The sequence below is a fragment of the Alligator sinensis genome, unplaced genomic scaffold, assembly GCF_000455745.1.
Source record: "Alligator sinensis unplaced genomic scaffold, ASM45574v1 scaffold1102_1, whole genome shotgun sequence".
NCBI lineage: Eukaryota > Metazoa > Chordata > Crocodylia > Alligatoridae > Alligator > Alligator sinensis.
Window position 1 is genome coordinate 943,490 of NW_005842342.1, and position 20,550 is coordinate 964,039.

The 20,550-nt window shown below is 43.3% G+C and overlaps 1 protein-coding gene across 1 annotated transcript in view; it reads left to right on the plus strand.

The window, feature by feature from the left end:
• Window positions 1-6,205: 6,205 nt before the first annotated feature.
• Window positions 6,206-20,550, plus strand: part of ARFGEF1 (ADP ribosylation factor guanine nucleotide exchange factor 1) — a 104,667-nt gene continuing 90,322 nt past the window's right edge. The window contains exons 1-2 of the mRNA XM_025210221.1: window positions 6,206-6,342; window positions 15,750-15,824. Of these exons, the coding sequence (XP_025066006.1) occupies window positions 6,206-6,342; window positions 15,750-15,824 (212 nt within the window). The remainder of the gene's footprint in view (window positions 6,343-15,749; window positions 15,825-20,550) is intronic.

Genomic DNA, 20,550 nt, shown 5'->3' on the forward strand with positions numbered 1-20,550 from the left:
ATGTTGGGGGGGGTCCCCACACTCCTCCACCCTCCCTCATACCCACACCCTTCCCATCTGAGCTCCGTGCTCCTATCGCCCCCTTGGCACGGGCTTCGTGCTTCTGCCAGTCCCAGCACTATGCTCTGTGCTCCCCCTCTCCCTCCCCCCTGCCGCTTCCCTACCTACTGCCCAGAGTGAGCACTGCAGCAGGGAGATGAGGAGTGTCTGGACACTGAGAAAGCCAAGTAGGTCTCCTGGCGACTGCAGTAGTGGCAGCAGCAGCCCCTCTGGAAGCTGTGCGCTGGCTGGGCTGGGCCTTTCCTTGCACATGGGCTGGGCAGTACAATTACTTGGTGGGTGCCTGCGGGCTGGATGAAATTGCCTGGTAGGCCGTATCTAGCCTGTGGGCTGTATTTTGCCCACCTGTGATCTAAAGACTGGAGTTGCATGGGATCTTATTTTCCAGTGTGCCATTGCATCCTTTCTTTCTTTCTTTCTTTCTTTCTTTCTCTTATAGGGCCACAGGGCTTGAATACTTGGCCACAGCAAAGACCCAAATTCTATGTTGTCCAAAATGGTGGCTTTTTTTACTACTTTTCCCATTTGGGTAGAATGGCCACTATCAGACTTCAAGCATGAAAACACTGGGGTTGGGACTAATTCAACAGAGCCTGAAGTACATTTCAGTTTCACAAATAGTATTCAAGCAGGGCCCCTTTTTATATAGGGCTGCCAATTTTATACTGCAATGATGAATGATGGACTGCCATGGGCAAAAAGTAGGGGAAATATTGTAAAAATGAAAGTACCAGGAAGGAAATCTGGATCTGACCAGAGTATACGTTGCAGATTTTCCTTTCCATGTTAATTATTGTATTAGAATGTGAGAGAGAATCATCTTTGAAAAAAAGTTTGCCAAGAATTTAAAGAGAGGGTGTTTGGCTGACTAGTGTACAAATTGCCATTCCCTTGGCTTTTAAACAGAGGGCACAATAGTGAAAATTGGAGAATGAGACAAAGGGACTGTAGCCAGGGGAAATTTGTATTTAGCAGTTACATTAGTGATCTATTGCTGTTTGGTATCTTGGTCCATGTTAGGGAATTTTGCAAAATCATTGTGCCTCCATTATGTAGGTGAGACCATGTAGTTCTTCAGGGGGGGGTTGCATCTGCTGTTACCTGCCTTGTTCTGAGAGAACACCTATTCTTGCTCAGATGCTTTTCAAAGTGGGTGCTGAAAAAACATGATAGCTGCCATCCTGGGCTTTCATCAATGGACTTTTACCAATATTTTCTATGGAAGATATAGCCTTGTTTTCAGGGGAGGGGTTACAAACAGGGATTAGTCCCTGTAAGTTTTGCCATATGTAAAAAGTACTTGGAAGATTGCTTTGAAGGTTTATAGGAAAAGACCCTTATCTGATGTATTTTGTGACTTGCTGTCTTTTTCCCCTACAACTGGGGAAGATGAAAAAGCTCTCTTCCACAGTTTACCAAAAGTGTTTATCCAGGTTATTATAGTGTATTCTACTTTAGTAGTGGCAAAGCACAGGTCTTGCATTCACTATTTTGGTGCAGCTTACTGGCGTAGTAACTCTGAAGGGAAGTTTGATTTTTCTGGTTTTAATTTTAATAAAATGGAAAATTCCAAAGAAAACAACTTTGAAATCTTGCATTATTTTTAAGCACTTGTTGTGGTGCTTTGAGACTTAAGGTTGTTTGTGCCCTATTTGTTGCATGTAGGGCATAGTAGTGTGGAGGGAGAGGTCCCTGGCACAGGCTGGAGAGGGAAGGAGAAACATTTTCTGTTCTCTCCTGGCTAATATGCCATTTCATCAGCTCTGCATGTTACTACTGTTCTTTGTGCTGCGGCTTGTTGTTCTGCTTCCTCATGGTGTGATTGTGGGCAGTGTAATTCAGTGTAGTCTTCTTCTCCCCCTCCAGCACTTCTTAGCTGCAGCCTGGCTTTCTGTCTTGCTTCAAAAGCTAGTCTCATCTGGCAAAATCTGTTGTATGCAGTAGCTCAATTCTGGCCTTGTTTGTCTGCTCCCACAGGTTTTTTGCAGCTCTTTGACTATTTAGAGCAGGGATGCTCAGCCTCTGGCCTGTGGGCTAGATGCGGCTTGCAGAGCCTTGGAATCTGGTCTATAGGGCTCCCCAAGGGTCAGGAAGTTTGGTGGTGGGGGAGCAGTGGCAGCTAATACTGCCACTTCTCCGTGCTGCTAAAATCCCAAGCCCCACGCAACACAGCAGAGTTGGACCAGGACCCTCCCCCTGCAGGGCCAGATAGGGCTGGCCCATGCCCCTTATCCCTGTGCAGCTGATTCAGGGCTGGCTCTGCCCCCTTCCCCATTTGGGCCAGGCCACACTCCCTTCCCCTACCCCCGTTCCTCCCACCTGGCCAGGGTGGGGCTGGGCCATGTCCCCTCCCCTTGCAGGGTTGATTTGGGGGTGAGTCATGCCCCTTCTCTCCCTGCAGGCCTGGGTTGGGGCCAGGCCTGTTTCCCCTACAGGCTGTTCCTCCCCACCCTTCCATATGGCTGGATTGAGTCCACTGGCTGGATCTGGCCTGTGGAGGGATCAGGCACTGCCCATTTGGCCTGCTGGATGAAAGGGTTGAGTACTACTGATTTAGACGGGTTTTTTTCTGGGGAGCCTGGTGTGAGCAGAGTTCGCTTACATCAGTATTTTGTAACCTTTTTGGACTCAAGGCAGCCCTCCATAACTTTGGAACTCAATTCACCAATTTCAAAAACTGTACCATATAATAGTGCTTTACCTCCTTTTAGAGGGGCTGGGCAGCAAGGTGTGGGATTGTTCAGGCTGAAACAAACCTGAACCTGTGTTATCTACTCTGGTTTATCTGCTTATCTTCTCACTCCTTAGGCACCTTTCAGAGGATCTGGTGGCAATCCAGGTTGCACCCATCACCCTGGCTGTGAATCACTGCCATACACTTAATTTCTCTTTTGAAAAGCTGTGTGAAACCTAGGGCAAACCTAAATAGCTGCACTCTAGTTCAGCATCCTGTTTATAAGAACGATACTACTATCTGTCAGTACTCACTTTCACCCATGGCAGCTTTTCCAGAACTTGCCATATTGAAAGGCTTAAAAGTGGTCTGGATTTCATGCCCATGCCATGACTTTCCATACCTTTTCTGAGAGAAGGTGCCCAAAAGAATAAATGCATATATACATTCATACTGCTACTGTTTCTGAAACTGTGAATGTTGCTTGGCTTGTACTGATTACCTTGTTTTTCCTGCACTGGTAATGCAAACTAATAAATTACTCTTTCCAGGCTTGATTCCTTCCCCCCCTCTTGGAATCTGTCTTGGATCATATGTGGTTTGGGCAGAGGGACAAAAGGCACTTCTGCTCTCCCTTTGAAGTGTGATGCACACGGTTTGGCCTTCAGTGTGAAATACTGAGATTTGGTGGTGGAGAAGGGGGTTTATGATCATAAAAAAGCATACATCTCAATTTGCTTCTTACCTGCCTGTGGGGATTCTGGTTCCTTCCATGCTGTTTCTTGAGTCTATCTCATATTTTCAGAGCCCCTTAGAAGCAGTCAGCTGGAGTGTTCCTCTCTTTGACTTCTGGGTCTCTGCTAAAGCTACTTCACACCTACCCCTTTCCAAAGAAGTGTATCCAAATGGATCTGTGCTCAGTAACACTGCTCACCAGGTAAAGGTCACTATCTACTAGGGATGATTTTTGGCAGCTTTTGGGATGTGGCATTTTGCTTAGCTTTCACCTAACATTTTACAAGAAACTGTGGTGGTGGTTGTTGTATGGTCAGCCAGCAGCATGCTGAAAGGAGGACTTTTTTTTTTTGAATGCAAATACTATCCAAGTACTGTGAAAACTACCCTTTGGCTGAGTAAATAAATGTAGGATTTTAATGCAGTATTAAGTGACTTTGGTACAGAAAGGGGGATACGGAAGATAGAACTGAGAGTCACTGAACTGTCAACACAGACTCAGATGGTCTCCTAAGTGCTGTAGGTGTGTATACTAGTATGGCATTGAAGCACTGTCCAGCCATGATGAGAAGCTTTCTATGTGGATGTCAGAGTTGAAGACCTACCCTTACTACATATGCATTCAGTTCTTTGGTTTATATAAAACTACTGGCCCCATGCCATAGGTTCCCTGGAAGTATGGTGTCAGGTTCTGGCCCGGGGACAGCAAATCTTTTAGATTGTTACCCTTGCAGTTTAAGATCAGGGGAGTTTGAGCCAAAAGTAACTCATCACTTCTCCTGCTCAACTGTTTATGCTGTTTTGAATGTTGATTATTTTAGCTCTTTTTAAGTCACTGGGTAGACTTTGTGTTAGCATGTATTGCTCTGCTCTCCTGCTTAATTAGAGGGAGAGAAGTTTGGATATGGACTCTGCTCAGCAGGGTCTTATGAGATGAAATGAACTGTTTTGGATAGTATGAAACACGCTTTTAAAAACTTGCATGCAGAAGAGATGAACAAACTATTGTAGCATGGTGTATTCAACACATTCAGTTTCTGAGGCAGAGACTCATTTATTATTTTGCTAAGCTTTATCCAAATAGGGGACCAAAATTTATTAATACCGTTTTAGTAAATATTGTAATATTTTTATTTTAATATTAGAACAGAATTGATTTAAAATGTGTTGTTGAACATTGTATTTAGTCACTTCTTGAAATTCACTTAGCTCAGCACAAGTTCTCAAAGTGTCAAAGTAGCTGCTTCAAGTATTGGAAATTTCTGTAGAGGCTTCAAAGCTTTTTCCTTCTCCCACAGTTGCCACACCAACTAGAGCATTATTGGTAACATCAGATAATGGAGATGCTTGCCAGAAGAAAGAGGGAGAGCAGCCAGCTAAATCAAGCTAATGCTTTAACATTTACCATTGAAATGTATACTTCTGGTATTAATATTTCATAAAATTCCTCTACATTGCATGTTGCCTTGAATCCACACATTTGCTTTCTTTTCAAGCTGTCCTCTTGTATGGTGTTTCTCTCGTTCTCAGCTGTAACTCATTTTTTTCCACATTTCATTGTTTGGATATTGTTTGTTCAATTCTCTCTCGTATTTTTAAGAGGGTTGAACTTTTTTTTCCTAATCTGTTTCTTCTTTCTCTTACCTTCATTACCAAAGGATTAAGTTACCAGGATCATAATATAACTGAAAAAATATTCATAGTGTTAAGCAATTTGAGCACCTACTGGCATATTTTGATTTTTATAAAAACCGTTGGAAAAACTATTTCTCCATCTTATCATGTGGCTTTCTTCATGGTTAAGAAGTTGAGGGAACCTCATCTGAATTTGAGAGAGAATTCCATAGAAAAAGATAGTTGTACCATTTAAAGTACAACTCACTGAAGTTGTGTAGCTTCTTTAAATTTTTAATTCACATGGATGAAAAGCTCTGATCCTGTCACTGATTGTGTACAGACGGCCCTTGTGCAGAATTAAAGCTGTTGATTTACATAGCTTTTAACCCAACCTTTCTTTCTTTTAAAATACCATGTTGTATTAAACAAAATACTTCTGTAAGCTGCTGTTTCTTGCATTACAGTTTAAATGGAAAAGAATGAAAATACTAGAGGGAAAATTACTAAGGCAAATGTTATCCTGTTAGAATTTTTCCAGTATCAGATGCCTACTATGATAGGCGTAGCCACCAAATACTAGTCAAATAGAGGTATTTTAGTAGTATAAATGACTTTCTTGCTCAGCAGGTACTTCCATAGTAAACTAGATATGTTGTCTGTAGTACGTACAGCTAGTGTATGTGTAGTAGATGATATGCATGTCTTTCTTTTTTTTTCTATACTGCTCAGCATATGTTACAATTATATTTATGATACTGCTGTAGAATTAGTAATCTGGCATTTCAAAACAGCAAATATACTGCACGTATTGCTGATTTACAAAGCAAATTACTTTAGACTTCCACTGAAATCTGGTTAAAATGCTGATGCTATTTTCAGTACTGGACAAGACCAAATCAAGGCATGCTTCTTATGGATGTGTAAGGTTAAACATTTAAAAGATAAGTACAGTAAAAGCTCTGTTATCTGGCATCCATGGGGAATGGGGGGGTGCCGGTTAATCATATATGCTGGGTATCTGAGAGTTATATTTAGCCACAGTTGCAGGATGGGCAAGATATTCAGCGGTAGAGTCATGATACAGCACAAGCACAATGCAATCACAATGGTGGATGGTGGATGTTTACAATTGAGACTGCTGCTAGCGACACCGCTCAGCAGCATCCTGAAGCTTCCATAAACAACAGACCTGAGAAGCGCACGGCAAGGTGTATTGCTGTCTATGATAGATGCCGGTTAATAGAGCATTCCGGATGGTAAAATGACAGCTTTTACTGTATATTGTTAACCAGTAATGCATTATTGGTTACCGTTTAACGCGGGGTGCAGTCTGGTACAAAAGGGAAGTAGCGGATTCCTCAGGAACAGGAAGGCAGCAGGGCAGGCAGGATGGAGGCGACTAGTACCTATAATATATGGGGTTAGAAGAGGAACACAGCAGGCATTTAAATGAGTCTCACTTAAATAATTAGCTGCTCATTCACAGGTGCTCCTTCCCTCCCAGAGGACTGGAAAAGCCCTCTGCCTGCTGCTGCTGCCAGCAGCTGCTTCACATGGGCTGTGTTGTCTGGCTGGGCTTGCCACAGCCTCCTCTCCCAACCCCCTCTCTCTCCCCACCCGGCAAAGGCCCCTGGGAGTGGCTCCAAGCAGCAGTCGTGTCTGAGTTACCATGTTATTGATTAAGCGTGTAATTTGGGAGGAGGAGGGAGCTGTAAAATACAACCCATGGGCCAAATCCAGCCTGCCAACTGACTAGATCTGGCCTGCAGCTGCCCCCACCTGCTCCAGCCTGCTGGCCCGGGTCCCAACCAGCACGTGCAGCTTCTGGCAGGGCTGTTCCCAGTGCTGCTCTGCTCCCTTCACCTCCAGTGGGAGCCACCCAACTGAAGCAGTGCAGCAGAGGCAGGAGCTGCTGCTGGAGGCAAGGGGAGCAGAGTTGCAGCCACACTGGGAACATCCCCACTGGAAGCTGCACACACTGTCCAGGGCCCAGGCTGGTAGGGCTGTTCTGCTCCCCTTTGTTCTAGCAGTGGCTCTTCCTCCTCCTGTCCCTGCTGCACCACTTTGTGTGGAGGGGGCTTCAGCCAGTTAGCCTTCAGTTCCTAGTTGCCTTCTACCTGCTTGGCCTGCCTAGTGTGGTGAGCAGCGAGTGGAAGGCAGCTGCAAGCAGGGGCAGCCCAACTGAAGCTCCTCCCTGCTCGAACAGCACAGCAGGAGGAGGAGCTGCCACTAGAGGCAAGGGGAGCAGAACAGCCCTGCCAGCCTGGACCCCTTCCCAATGTGGCTGGAGCTCTGCTCCGCTCGCCTCCAGTGTTGGCTCCTCCTCTGCTCCTGCCCCTGCTGTGCCACTCTGGGTGGGCGGCAGGGAAGCTTCAGCTGTACAGCTCCTGGCGGAGGCAACTGGAACAGAGCAGGGCCTCGTGGCCAGCTGCAGCTGCACTGGGAACAACCCTGCCAGAAGCTGCATATTGGCCAGAGCCTGGGCTGAACCAGAGGGCATGCAGGTGGGAATCAGCTCCATGTGGACTGCTGTGGGGCAGCTCCGGACCGCACCACCCAGTGAGCTCTGCTGCCCCAACTGATTTAGATAATGAATAAGATAATTAGGGTCATGGGATATGAAGTTCCTTGACAGTGAAGAAAAGTAGCTTAGCTTTTTATGCAGTTGAGGAAGCCAGAGGAGAGATGCAACCATCTAGAAAAACAGCCTTTGCGGCAGCCTTCTAAACGCATACGAGTACCTGTTAATGCCAGAATAAACAATGTTGAAGTAACTGAGAAGCAATATACTGGGAGACAAAAAAATTTCTTGTGTGTTTGGATGACTATGAAAAACTATACTTGGAATGTATGTAGAAAGAGGAAATAAGTACAGTGAGGGATCAGTTTTGGGATGATGCCCCTATTGTGCATCTTGAAGAATGACTGGGGTATTGTTCTTCTGATTTGAGAGAGGCCTTGGTTTTATCCTTTGTCAAAATGTTTTGAGTTAAAATTGGAACTGGCACAGAGAAGGGCCACTACATTGATAAGACTGGCTCTCCATTTCCCTTGGGACAGTCATCTAAAAGAATGTATTTTTTACCTCACTGGAATGAAGGTTGAGAGGGGAGGGGATTGCTGCCTGAAAATTAATGTGCAGGGCTGTAGAAAATGGGGAGAAGAGCTATTTAGGATCTGCACAATGTTTGTACAGTAGCACATGTGAATAAATTCTCTCCATGGATAACTTTTGGCTAAAGACTAACATTTTGAACTAGCAAAGCAATCAAATTCTGGAACAGCCTTTTGATGGGAGTAGGAGAGGTGAAAAAAATAGATCATACGTGCCCTTTCATAAACTGCTGGAACATAGTCTTAAATCTGTTTGCCTGTGACAACAAGAGCTTGGACTCTTACCCAGGATGTCCATTTGAGCTCCTGTGCTTCCAAGTATATGCAAGTCATCAGATGACAGTTGAAATTGTTTGCTAATGAAGTTACCCATTACAAGGTGTAGAACAATGATTCCCAGCCAGGTTGTGGTGATATCCTGAGGTGCCCTGAGATCCTTTGAAGGGTGACTGAAGGTGTGATTAAACAGAAGTGCAAGCTACTGTTGTCCTGGCCTGATTGATTCTTCCACTTCCACTGTCCAGCCCCACTGCAAGCAAGTATGCACTATGGCATATACTTATTCTTTCTTTTACTTTTGCTTAGTGATTCCAACACTATACTTCTGCTTTGGTGTTTCTCTACAATTTGCAAACCTTCTACTGGATATGGTTGATCATTAAACTCACCCAAATTAAATTAGTTCTGCTTTATGTACCCAAATGTGACCCAACCAATTTAAAGTCTCTTGCCCATCTGTTTAATGATAGTGGTTTCATAATTCATGCTTGATTCGTGTACCCAGTTGGAGTTCATTTGCAACCTTGGCTTTCCTAGTTCGCTTCCTGTAGGTGTGGACCAGTGCAGCATACTCCTCCTTAGTGGTGTTTCCTGTCTTCCACCCTTTATTAGCCTCTCTTTTTTTGACATAGGAGGTCCATAAGTTCCCTTTTGAGCCAAGCGGGTTGTTGAGCCCTTTTACCACTTTTTCCTATGGGTTGGGATGGACTCCCCTTGTGCTTCTAGGATCTCTTCCTTAAGGAGCAACCACTCATCATGAACTCCCCTCCCTGTGAGATTGTGGCCTCAAGAACAAGCCTGCTGAGCTTATGAGAGTCACCTTTCTTAAAGTCGAGGACTACTGCATTGCTGGCTAACTTGCCAGCTTTGCACGATAGATAGTGACAGTGATCAACTTGTGGTCACCCAGCCTCCCTTCGATTCTTAGGTTGCTTATTAGATCATCCCCTTTCGCCAGAACCAGGTCCAGTAGCGCCTTACCTCTTGTTGGCCCATAAACTTGAGACAGAGTTCATCCACGTACGTAAGGAAGCTTTGAGACCAATTGGATTTGGCCGAGTGCTCATCCCATGAGATGTCTGGGTAGTTGAAGTCTCCCATGACAACCATGCACCAAGAGCGTGTAGCCTTGGTGAGTTCCCTGGCAAATTCATGGTCATATCACGATATTGTGTAACCTAAAATCCCAGTAACACTGGCTTTAAATTCTGAGGTCGACATGTGGCTTTCTAATGTCCTGTGACTTGCTTGTGACTCAAAACCTCTAATTTTGGTGCCTGATAAAGGTTGTTGGAATGCCACCAGTGTGTGGAAAGACCTAAAGCTAAATGCTCTTAAATGTTCTTATTGCTTTTTTTACTCCAATCTCTGTATATTGGAAATAATCCATTCTTGCTACTGTTTTGTCTTTCCTTTCAACCCTCTAGTTTTATCCTGTGTTCTATTGTGTATTCCTACTGCCTGCTTCCGTGCCCTTTTACCTATTCACCAGTTTTTCCTTGTTCTTGTGTGTCTTGTGTCTCTTAATAGATACAGAAATATAGAGGCTCAGGACTGGTGACTAGCATGTGAAGGATCTCCAGAGGGCAAATACCAGCACAATCATATCTGAAGCCTTACCACATATACAACTTGGGTAGAGTTAGGTTCACCTCTTCATTATCTCTTGGGTAGTCCTCAGTGTGAGAAGCGTGAAGGTGTTTGTTATATATTTGGCTGATACTTTATTATGGTGTCTGCTAACCAAAGCATGTAGTAGAATAACTGACTGGGAAGTGTGGTGGATAGTTATCTATTTGTAATAAATAAAGTATGGAGAACTAGTTAGCCTTGTTAATCTGAAGTTGGGGTAGGGTGGCATCCTAGACTAATTTGTTCAGAAAGGCGTAAGATAGCCTACTTAATCAGATGCTGGCACCTAATGAAACATGGTTGTTGCACACTCTCCCTATGTGTACATGAGCAATGGTTTTCAGTAACTTTTTTCATTGTATATCCCCTCTTCCTGCTAAATATTTCAGCTCAAACCCTACACCTGATGCATCTCTGCATGTTCGTTTCTTGGGAACTGCTGACACTGATGTCAGCATACCCCTAGTGGTATGCACGCCTGAGTTTGAAGTGAAGTCTAGAGCAGGGGTGGGCAAAATACGGCCCATGGGCTGGATGCGGCCCACTAGCTGATTTTATCCGGCCTGTAGGCAGGCACCCACCAATTAATTGTACCCAGCCCTGCCAGTGGCTGCCCCTTCTATGCACTGTATGGGGCCGAGTCCTGCCCAGGGTAGAGTGTGCTGTGCTCCCAGCCTCCCCCGCCACCAGGCACAGCTTCTGAGCAGGGCTAGTGCTGCTGCCACTGCCCAGGGAACTGGTGGGCTTCCCCAGCCTCCAGCGACTCCTCGTTCTAGCCCTGCTGCAGTGCTCCGGGCAGCAGGTAAGGAGAGGAAGCTGTAGCCCTGAGGGGAGTATAGTGGGCTCTGCCTGCAGCTCACTCTGGTTTTGCTTGTGCCAGGCGGGGCAGCATGTGGATGGGAGGGGGGAAGCAAGTTGGCTGCTCACAAAGACCTGCAGGACAGGCACAGGACAGCTAGGAGGAGGGAACAAGCAGAAGCCAGTGTGCACTTGATGCAGCCCCATCGGGTAGGCACATGAAAGAGAAGCAGCAGCAACATCAGCAGGAGGCAGCACTGGGTCTGCTGCAGCCCTGCTGGCCAGGAGTGGGACACAGATCAAGACAGCTGGTGGTGTGAGGCTTGGCTCCCTGCCCCACTCCCTTCTTGCAGGGGCTTCTCTTGCTGCCTGCTGGTGGCAGCTGCTTTCCTGCCCTTTGCAGCACCCTGCAAGCCAGGCAGGCAGTGCGGATCCCCTTCCTTCCCCCCTTCCAGCGGAGGGGCTGGGCTGAGCCACATTGCAAAGAGCAGGCAGGGGGTAAAAGCCCCCACATGCGTACACCCAACCCACGTGCACCCACACACTCCCTCATACACTCCACCCCCCACCATCCATATCCCACACATCCACACATACCCTGACCCCCACTGTACACACACCAGATCCCCTCATCATACCCACACACCCAAGTCCTCCCCCACACACGCATCCAAGTCTCCCACATCCCCCCCACACACACATGCACACTCACCCCGCCACTCCTCCACAATATACAAGCAACCCCCCAAGGAGTACTTCCTGGGCAAGAGGAGAGACTTCCAGTGGCAAAGGCCAGAGGTTATGGGGTGGGACTTCTGGTCACAAGATGGCAACCATCTTTTCTATTTTTTAAGCCTGGTTATTAAGTTTATGGAAATTAATTTAGAACTTTTGTGCTAAGATTGTAAGGAAGCGCTTTTTACCAACTGATTTCTTTCTTTTAAGTGACTTTTTTTCTTTTTATGAGACTTCTGATTTGCTTTTAAAAATTGAAGTAAATTTACAAATAGTTGAAGACTAGCTTTTTTGTTCTGTAGAAGGTAAAGAGGGGAGGTAATAACATGAAAGAAGTCACTGCTCATTTCATACCTTAACTTCCCAAATACAGAAAATTGTTTTTCCCTGTCTTCTATGTATCTATCTTTTTGGAGATAAAATTACTCTGATGAAAATACCAGCTATCTTGAGGCTTAGTTAACACTGTTTATGACCAATCCTATTGCTAAAGTTGGTATGGTGTAGCCTTGTTCCAGAAAAGCATGCTCATTTGCTTTATGTAAACTGGTTCTGGAGGCTAAACAGAACTTGTATTAATGGATTCAAACTGGATAAACTGCACAAATCATAGATTATTTTCTGAAGAAAGCTGTAGATTTGGACTGCTTGTATCAAGCCATTCTGTCCAACACAGACCTACCATCTTCCTAATAGTCAAAGGTAGCTTAAACGTAAGGGTTTAAATTTTTTTGCATTGTACTTCTAAAATTAGTAACCTCAGGATATGGCTAATAAGCATTACTTCTCAATCTAGCTTCTTACATTTATCTTTTCTATATTTAAATTATGTATTTTAAAATGAACTTCTGTGAAACCTAACTGTGAAGACTTGCGACTTGTAAAGTATTATTTATGTTGTCCTTCCTGCCTGTCATCTTCTCCTTACCTTATGCCTACCTTCTCTCCCTTTTCATGGCATTCTTTTATTTCTTCCCTGTTACTGAACAACATAATAATCGCTCTTCTCTGCTTATGTCACTCAGACTGTGTGGGTTGTATGGTCAGTGGGTGTTTATTATCCTGCCCTATTGCATTTCATTTTGTATGTGACAAAACACTCTGGCCAGGTCTGCTGCTACACATGAAGTCCTGTGGATGGAAGTGAAAATATGTAAAAACTTCTGTTTTTTGGTAAAGCTACCGGTAACAGGAGGGCAAATACTAGAGCTTGCCATGGAGAAAGAGGACCCAAGAAATGGATCCTGGAGTATGGGGTAAAGTAACAGAGTACAAATTTCAAGGGAAGTTTAAAAAGCTGTCACTTTCCTAGCAGTAAGAAGGCTTATATGATCAGATGCTTAGTAGCTAGAGACTAATACAGAAATGGAGCACAGCAGTGCCTTCCTTTTCCCAATATTAAGCAAACTTGCACAAAAATCAGTGTTATGTTAGTATAATTTTATCCTTATTACAAAACGGAATAGGGAGAGAGCTTTGGGGAAATGGAGCTTTGACAAGTTCAGAAAGCATTGCATGACTTCAAATGTCCTCTGAAACAATTTTCTAATGTTTCTTAATCGGGAGAACATTGAGGATAAAGTGTTTATATGCTTGCTATAAATGAACTTAGTGACAAGTGTTCATCTCTTTAGTAGGAATCTACAGATAGGGTTTTCTAACCAGACATGCATTTTTGCACTATTTATTTACTCTGCTTTTAGAGGTTTCAAAAGTGGAGAAACTTTAGGAAATCCATAGGCCTAAAAGAATATTTTTCAGATATCTCTGAACATATTTAGAATGTGTATAAATCAGTACAATTATTTGTGGGGTTTTTTTACTCTTAGCATTACAGCCAATATTAGGATACATTGTCTTGAAAGATGATCAACCTTTAGCTTGCCTTTTGTCAATCGTTAACCTCTACTCTGTCAATCTAGATGTTCATTTTGACAGATGTCAGCATCTTCCCATTACAGGAAAGGTCATATCCTCCAGCTCTCTAATATAGCTTATTAATTTTCTCTTTTTAATTGCATTCTTTATGTTCATGTTAATTTTTTTAAACAAACTGTTCAACTGGGAAGTTTAATAGTTTCAGTTAGTATCAGTGAAATAGATTTTTGTTTCTATTTTTATTTTTTTTTGTAAATCCCTCATTCCCTTTACAGAAAGGTTGTATAATGTTTGCTTGGAGAGCTATGCAGATGTGCAGAATTGGAAAATTGTACTTTTTAAAATTCTTCTGAATGCTATATTTACCCTATTTATTTTCACACAACTCGCATCTTTCCCAAAAATTAGCTGCTGAATATCAGAGTGAGTGCCTTTTTAAATGAGGAAATGTGGGGAGCAGAGGGACTGATCCTGTCAGAGTTGAACTGCTTCAGCCCCACTTGTTGAGCCAGGTGGACCCTCAGCAGACTTAGGTGTTGCTGGCTGCCCACCCAGCTCAGAAAGGAAGGCTGGGCAGTTAGGCTCAAGCAGGGGCAATAGCTGAGTGCCCAGTCCTGCTGCATCTGAACTGCCAAGCCCTACTTCCTAAAGCTGGGTAGGCATCACATCTTGTAGCTAGGACACGATCAGAGCACCCACAGGTTTCTGTCCTTCTTCCCCCCCCCAGCTTCTGTTTTCCTTGCAAAAATATTGTACTCATGGGTATTTTCAAAGAACGATATTTTCTTTATTCTGCCATCCAAAAGAAATGGTGTCGTATTCAGGGGATGGGAAGGCATGTGATTATGTGAGAAAATAGTTGCATCCATGAAACCAAGATGCTATCACTTTGTTAATGAATGATAGAAAAATGATAGAAAACAAAACATTCTTTCTTTAAAATGTTAGAAACAAAACATTATATTACAACTACCTCTTTGGTTTCTAATCAAAGGGAAATGACATAAATTGAAACTGAAGGCTTATTTTTTTATTTATCGTATATAACTTTGATTAATATTTAGAATACTTTGGGGTTTTTTTAGATGAAAGCTGGGGTCAGAGTTTTCCCCAAGTCTTCTTGCTCTGCCCCTCTTGAACATATAGGATCTTCACGCATATGGAACGTAGGTTTCTTCCTCCTGCCTCCCCCCCACGTTTCCCCCCCTTTTTTTCTTTTTTTTTCCAAACCTGCAATTGGAAGATAAGCTACGAAAATCAATTCTTTAATCCCTGATAATGCATAGGAAACTTCTAGTGTTTATGCTGTGATTTTTTTCCCCCACATGGGTTACGGTAAAGTAGTCTGCAGCGTGAAGCCCAATAAGAGCTATCACAGATATTTGCCTCATACATTTCATGGGCCATCAGAGTTAAAACAACCTTCCAACCCTACACAGAAATATTACAATGAGCTAAGATGAAGTAATTTTAACATGATTTTAAAGATAACTTGTAAAGTGTAATTTTAATACAATGAAAAATTAGTTTTGTTGACAAGAGAATATCTTTAACTCTTAACATTGAGTCTGAAATGGGAATGCTGCACCTTTTTGCTTGAAGGCATCACTTCTGTCTGAGAGGCTCTGTTTGTAGTTGCCATGTATTCAGGGGAAAAATAGCATCTAAACATGTACCACTGCCTTTTAAAGGGTGCAGGTGATTAATAGCCTGCTAATAGATGGAAATTTTATTATACAGTTTTGCTGTTTACTGATAAAATACTTGTATGTATTTTGAAGGGGATATACTCTATATAGGGAGATGAGTAATGTTTTATGCTAGGTCATTTTCAAATATATATATTTTTTAATTTCTATATAGAGGTTTGTATAGGTCTTGATTTCGTTACGTTTTCCTCCACCTTTTTATATTTTGCTATGTGGTATTTTGGGCTAGGGCTGAATTATTCATACATGCTGAAATGATGTCCTGCACAAAGTCGTTGATCTTGACTGGGGCACTGGGACACTAATTTAAATGCTAATTTACTTTGAAACTATAGATATGTATCATAACTTAATGATTGTTTGCTGATTGCATCTTAAGTATAGACTTGCAAAGCCTGTTGTTTATGATAGTGCTTGCCACTTTAAACTGATGTTGGAATAAAATAATATTGGTCTGAATAGCCTTCCATCTATTAAATATAGAATTAAGTTAACTTTTCATATTACTGTTTTCATAGCTATGTCTTTATGATCATTCTAATGCACAGTTTCATTTTTACAGAGGAAATAAAAGATGAAACAGAAAAGCAAAGGTACGTGACTTACTCTTTAATTAAAGAACAATACTACTTTGACAAAATGAACAGTGTTTGAACTAAATAACATTCACTGTAATTTTGAACATTTCCATGGTCTCTTCTTGCAGGGTGTTCCTAGCATCTGTATCCCTTGCTTGGCATGGGAATTACGAGCGCACTGGGAGCAGTGGACAGAGTAGATTAGTACTGAGGGTCTGATGGATAGACTAGGACTGGTTGGGAAATAATTGCGTGTGGGAGAGTGGGCAGGGGGAAGGCTGAGATTTGGAAAAGGAGCTAGGAGAGGGGTGTTTGGACGGAGAGCACAGATGGCAGAATTAACATTCTCCAAGTATAGGGACTCGGGTTGGGATGAAGAAACAGAATTAGGACAAACTGGAGGGATCATGCATCTAGTCTTGCAGGTATGTTGGTGGAAGGGTCTAGTGAAATTCCTCTTCAAAAGTTAAAATGTAAACTAAGATTCCCAAGATCAGATATTTCTCTGCTGTCCACAAGTATCTGTGAAATGCACAGGTAAACTGAACATGCATTCTTATAGGATTATATGGTTCACGGGGTTTCCTGCCTGATTCATTGTACAGGATTGGCCATGCTCTGGGAATAAATCAGGGTTGTATTGTGATGAGTATTTGCTTGATTGCTACATAAACTGGAACGTGTGTAATGAAGTAAGCTGGAAAAGAGCATGTTCTCATGTTTTAAACAAATGAATGCTGTCTTGGACGGTGTGGGTTCTATCCCTGCCACTGCTATAGGGTTCCTGTATGGTGCTAGTCAAATTTTTAACCTTAATTCTTGTAGGTAGCCAGTAATTGTGCCCTTCACTTTTTTCTGGGTACCTGACTTCTCAGGTCTCTCATTTTTTTTAGTAGTTCTTAATACCCTGAAATAAGCATTTTGAAAGCTAACAAGGCTTTTATAATGCCAAATACTCTGGAAAAAATTAGACCCACGATTTTTCTGTTTGGGCATCTAAAATTGGATAATTCTGACCTAAAGCTTTGTGCTTCAATTCCTCTTGGTAAGATGGAAGTAATCATCTCACAGCAGTGTTGTGAAAAGAATTAATTGATTTTCATGGAGAACTCAGATTCCATAGTGAGGAACACCACAGCAAAGTGTGGGGGGGAAAAGTAGTAACTTATCTTCATATAAAGCTTTGACTGGTTTGTAGCAAATAGATTATATTATAGTAAATAGGAGTGCACATTGAGCAATAAGAAGGAAAAAAAATACTGAATAGTTACTTATTTAGTGAGTATCATTTATCCTGTCCAGTGAATTGAGACAGGCATCGCTTAGAAAAATAGCCATGTTGCATAAGGGAGCCAAATCAGAGAAGTGCACGCAACCTTGATTCTGGCATTTCTGAACTTCACAGTGCTTCACCTTTCAGCCTTAACATTTTTTTTTTTTTTTTTTTTTTTTTAACACAGGGATTCTGTTTTGGGGTTTTTGTATAATGTAATCGCTTACTGTGATCAAGCATTTTTCTAAATAGATACAGTAGAACTTAGATTCTTCATAACCCTTCTGTAAGACAAGGGTTTGCAAAATAGCTGGAGGTGCATATAGCTGCAGGAAACAGCTCTGTGGGACCACAGCAGTGATTTAGCTGTTTACCACAGCTTCTATTTCAAAGAATATGCAGGATTGCTGATGAGCTCCAGCTGATCAGAAAAACAGTGCTTTTCAAATAAAAGTCGAAGCAGTTGGTTTCACTTCACCAATTCTTTACAGATTGCAAACCGCTCAAAGTTCTGCTTATTTTTTTAATCCTCAGACATATCTAAAGGGTCATCTTCAACAGCCATTATTGCTTTGGAGGACCAGTTATTCAGGGGTGTGGTGGGGAGAGGGGGATACATGACAGTACCCTGTTCCTACCCAAGGGGCCCTTTCTAGAGGGAGAAAACCCTCTAGGTACCATATTTACTCAATTCTAAGATGGTTTCCTCTTCCCTATTTTCAGCATGAGGTTGGGGGGAGCCTCTCATCTTGGAGTCTAAGTACAAGGGGCAGGGTGGGAGGAGCAGCTGTGACCCTGACCTCTAGATAAGTCGATCCTTGAGCTGCTGCTACTGGTGCCCCTCTCCACTGTCTCTGCACCACCTGCCCCTTTCCCCACCTCAGCTTGAGCTGTTGTTCACCCCCCCACTCCACCTACACTGCTTACCTATAGGGGATGGGGTGGTGCTCCATGCCCCAGGCTGCAGTAGGTACTGAGCCTGCTGGACCAACGGTGAGCTGGGGTGGGCAGCGGGCAGGGAGATGGGAAGGAGGACAGGGGCCTGAGGCTGCAAGTGGGAGACAGAAGTGATGTGGGGAGAGTGTGGGTGGGGGACAAGGCTGAAGAGGGGGTCTGGCACAAGAGGAGGATAAGTGGTGGTGGCAGGGGGCAAACTTCCTACCTTCCAGCATCTGCCTCCCCCTGCTGCCTGTCCTCCACTGCCTGCTTCTTTATTTCTTCCTCGATTGCATCCCCTTCCACCACTTGCCCCCCACTGCTCCTCCACTGCCTGACCACCTATCACTGCTTTCCTTGATTTAGTGGTGGTGGGGACAGAATCTATTTCCAATAACTAGATTCAATACATGAAAAATTATTACAAATGTATAAGTTTGCCATGTATAGAGTCCTAACTACTGAGGAATCATCTTAAATTCAGAGTTGTCTTGTATGCAGGTAAATACAGTATTTCAGAGTGCTAGGTCAGATAAATCTTTTTTTTTCTTTCTTTCTTCATTTTAAAATTCTATATTTAGCAAGTTTGATTATCCTTTTAACTTTTTCACTTTGAGGTATTTCTATAGCACTAATCCACTGCTGGGTCAGATCTCATCCTAAAACCAATTTAGGGAAACCAGGGGCAAGGAAAGTTTGCCCTTCTCCTTAGCTAGTCTAGGCTGCATTGAAAGTAAGTTTGTTTTTTTTTGTTTTTTTTGTCTGTTGGAAGAACCTGCTACGGTGGTTCTCAACTGGGATACTGCAGTAAGAGTGGCCAGGTAAAACTGCCCAACATGGTCCCCTTGAATTAAGGCGCTCTCATCAACCTAAACAAGTCAATAAATCTTCTTCATGGTTCCTGATCTGGTGTCCCCTGTACTCCTCCTGGAAACAGGTATGGGTGGAAACATCCCATCTGCTTCTGTTTCTAAAGGGAGTGTAGGATGTGCTGAACAGGTAGAGTTGTACAGCATGAGGCAACTCCTGTGTGCTTTAGGCTGATTGGAGAGCCCTGATGCAGGAGGAACATATGCATGTGGCACTGCCCTTCCCAAGCTGGATGTGGAACAGGCATGAAGGGGCAGTTTCATTTGAAGGTAACAGAACTTGACTGAGAAGCACTGATGCAGCACAAACCATGGTTCTGCTGGGTGTGCTGCTACATTCAAAAAAAGTGGAGGTGGGGGGTCCCATGATCCTGAAAAGGTTGAGAACCACTGCTGTAGTGAATGAAAGATGCTGTGTTCTTCCCAGGAGCAGTGCTGAAAAACAAAATTTTATGCTGTAACTAGTTTCCAAAATCCATTATAAACTGTTTGGTCTGTATCAGTTGTCCTTATGGCCAGCTTCAGCCCTCATTCATGGCAACCTCCATTTGTTTTTGTTGTTAGCTAACTATGAGCCCTGAAGTTTCCTAGATATCAGCAGGAGCAAAGGCATTCTGGGGGCTGGGTCCCATTCAAATGCTAAAGGCATGCATTAAAGCAAGCTCTTCCTTCCCACTAGGGGTAGGGACAGAAATTACTCATAAACCTATATAAATAATTGGAAACTGGTTCAAATCTGTAACGTAACAGAAGTTCAGCTCACATAAACCACTTTCAAAATGGCCAAAACCAGTTTAAAATAAACCTGTATGGATGTAGTATCAGACTTAACTGATTTAGGTTAAATCCATTTATTGAACTTGTCCCAGATCCCCTTGGGATTCAAGTTTAACTCACAGTCCCCCAGCATCCCAGGATGCTTTGTACCTTCCCTGCAAACCCCCCTCGCAGGGTGGGCTGACTGGCCTTGGCCCATGTTGACTGGCCTTGGCCCACACTGTCTGCTCCAGCCAAGCAGGGAAGCATGCTCTAGTGCCCTCCAGCTTCTGACCTGGGCCACTGCAGGCATGTGGCTTCATTTCCAGAAACAAAAGCGATTGTCTGTTCACTTGCTTATTGGTTCAATCTATACACAGTTTACACTAACCTGTGAAGATTGAATTGATTCAGCCATGGGCTTTTTGACTGTCTGTACTTAGCCTAGGAGATGTGCGTAGAAAGTGTGAAGACATGCTAGTCGAGCCTAGCTGAAGATCATATCTAGAGAGGAGTAGAGCATCTTTTTGATTATTCAGCTTGCTTTTTAAGGCAACTACTACACTTCAAGTAGTAGAGGTTTCAAGACTTTTACAGCAAGTAATCCTGAGCATATCCTTCATTTTCTGAGGTCCCACTTCTGTGACACATGCCTACCATGCTGTGCAGAGAGGTTCACTGGGATTTTTCCATTTTGAGTTATCCACACTTCTTTTTCTTTCCAGTGTGGCTTGATTGCAGACACCTGAGATCTGAGCTAGACATGCAGTCTGTCATTTGACAGACCATCTGTACCTTTCAGAGTCCTACCAGAGGTGGAAAAAGATTCTGATACCCACTTCAGAGGGCAGGCCTGCCAAGCAGGTTGAAAGAGGGTTACTAGATGGTGCAGAGTCCTTCCTTCCTT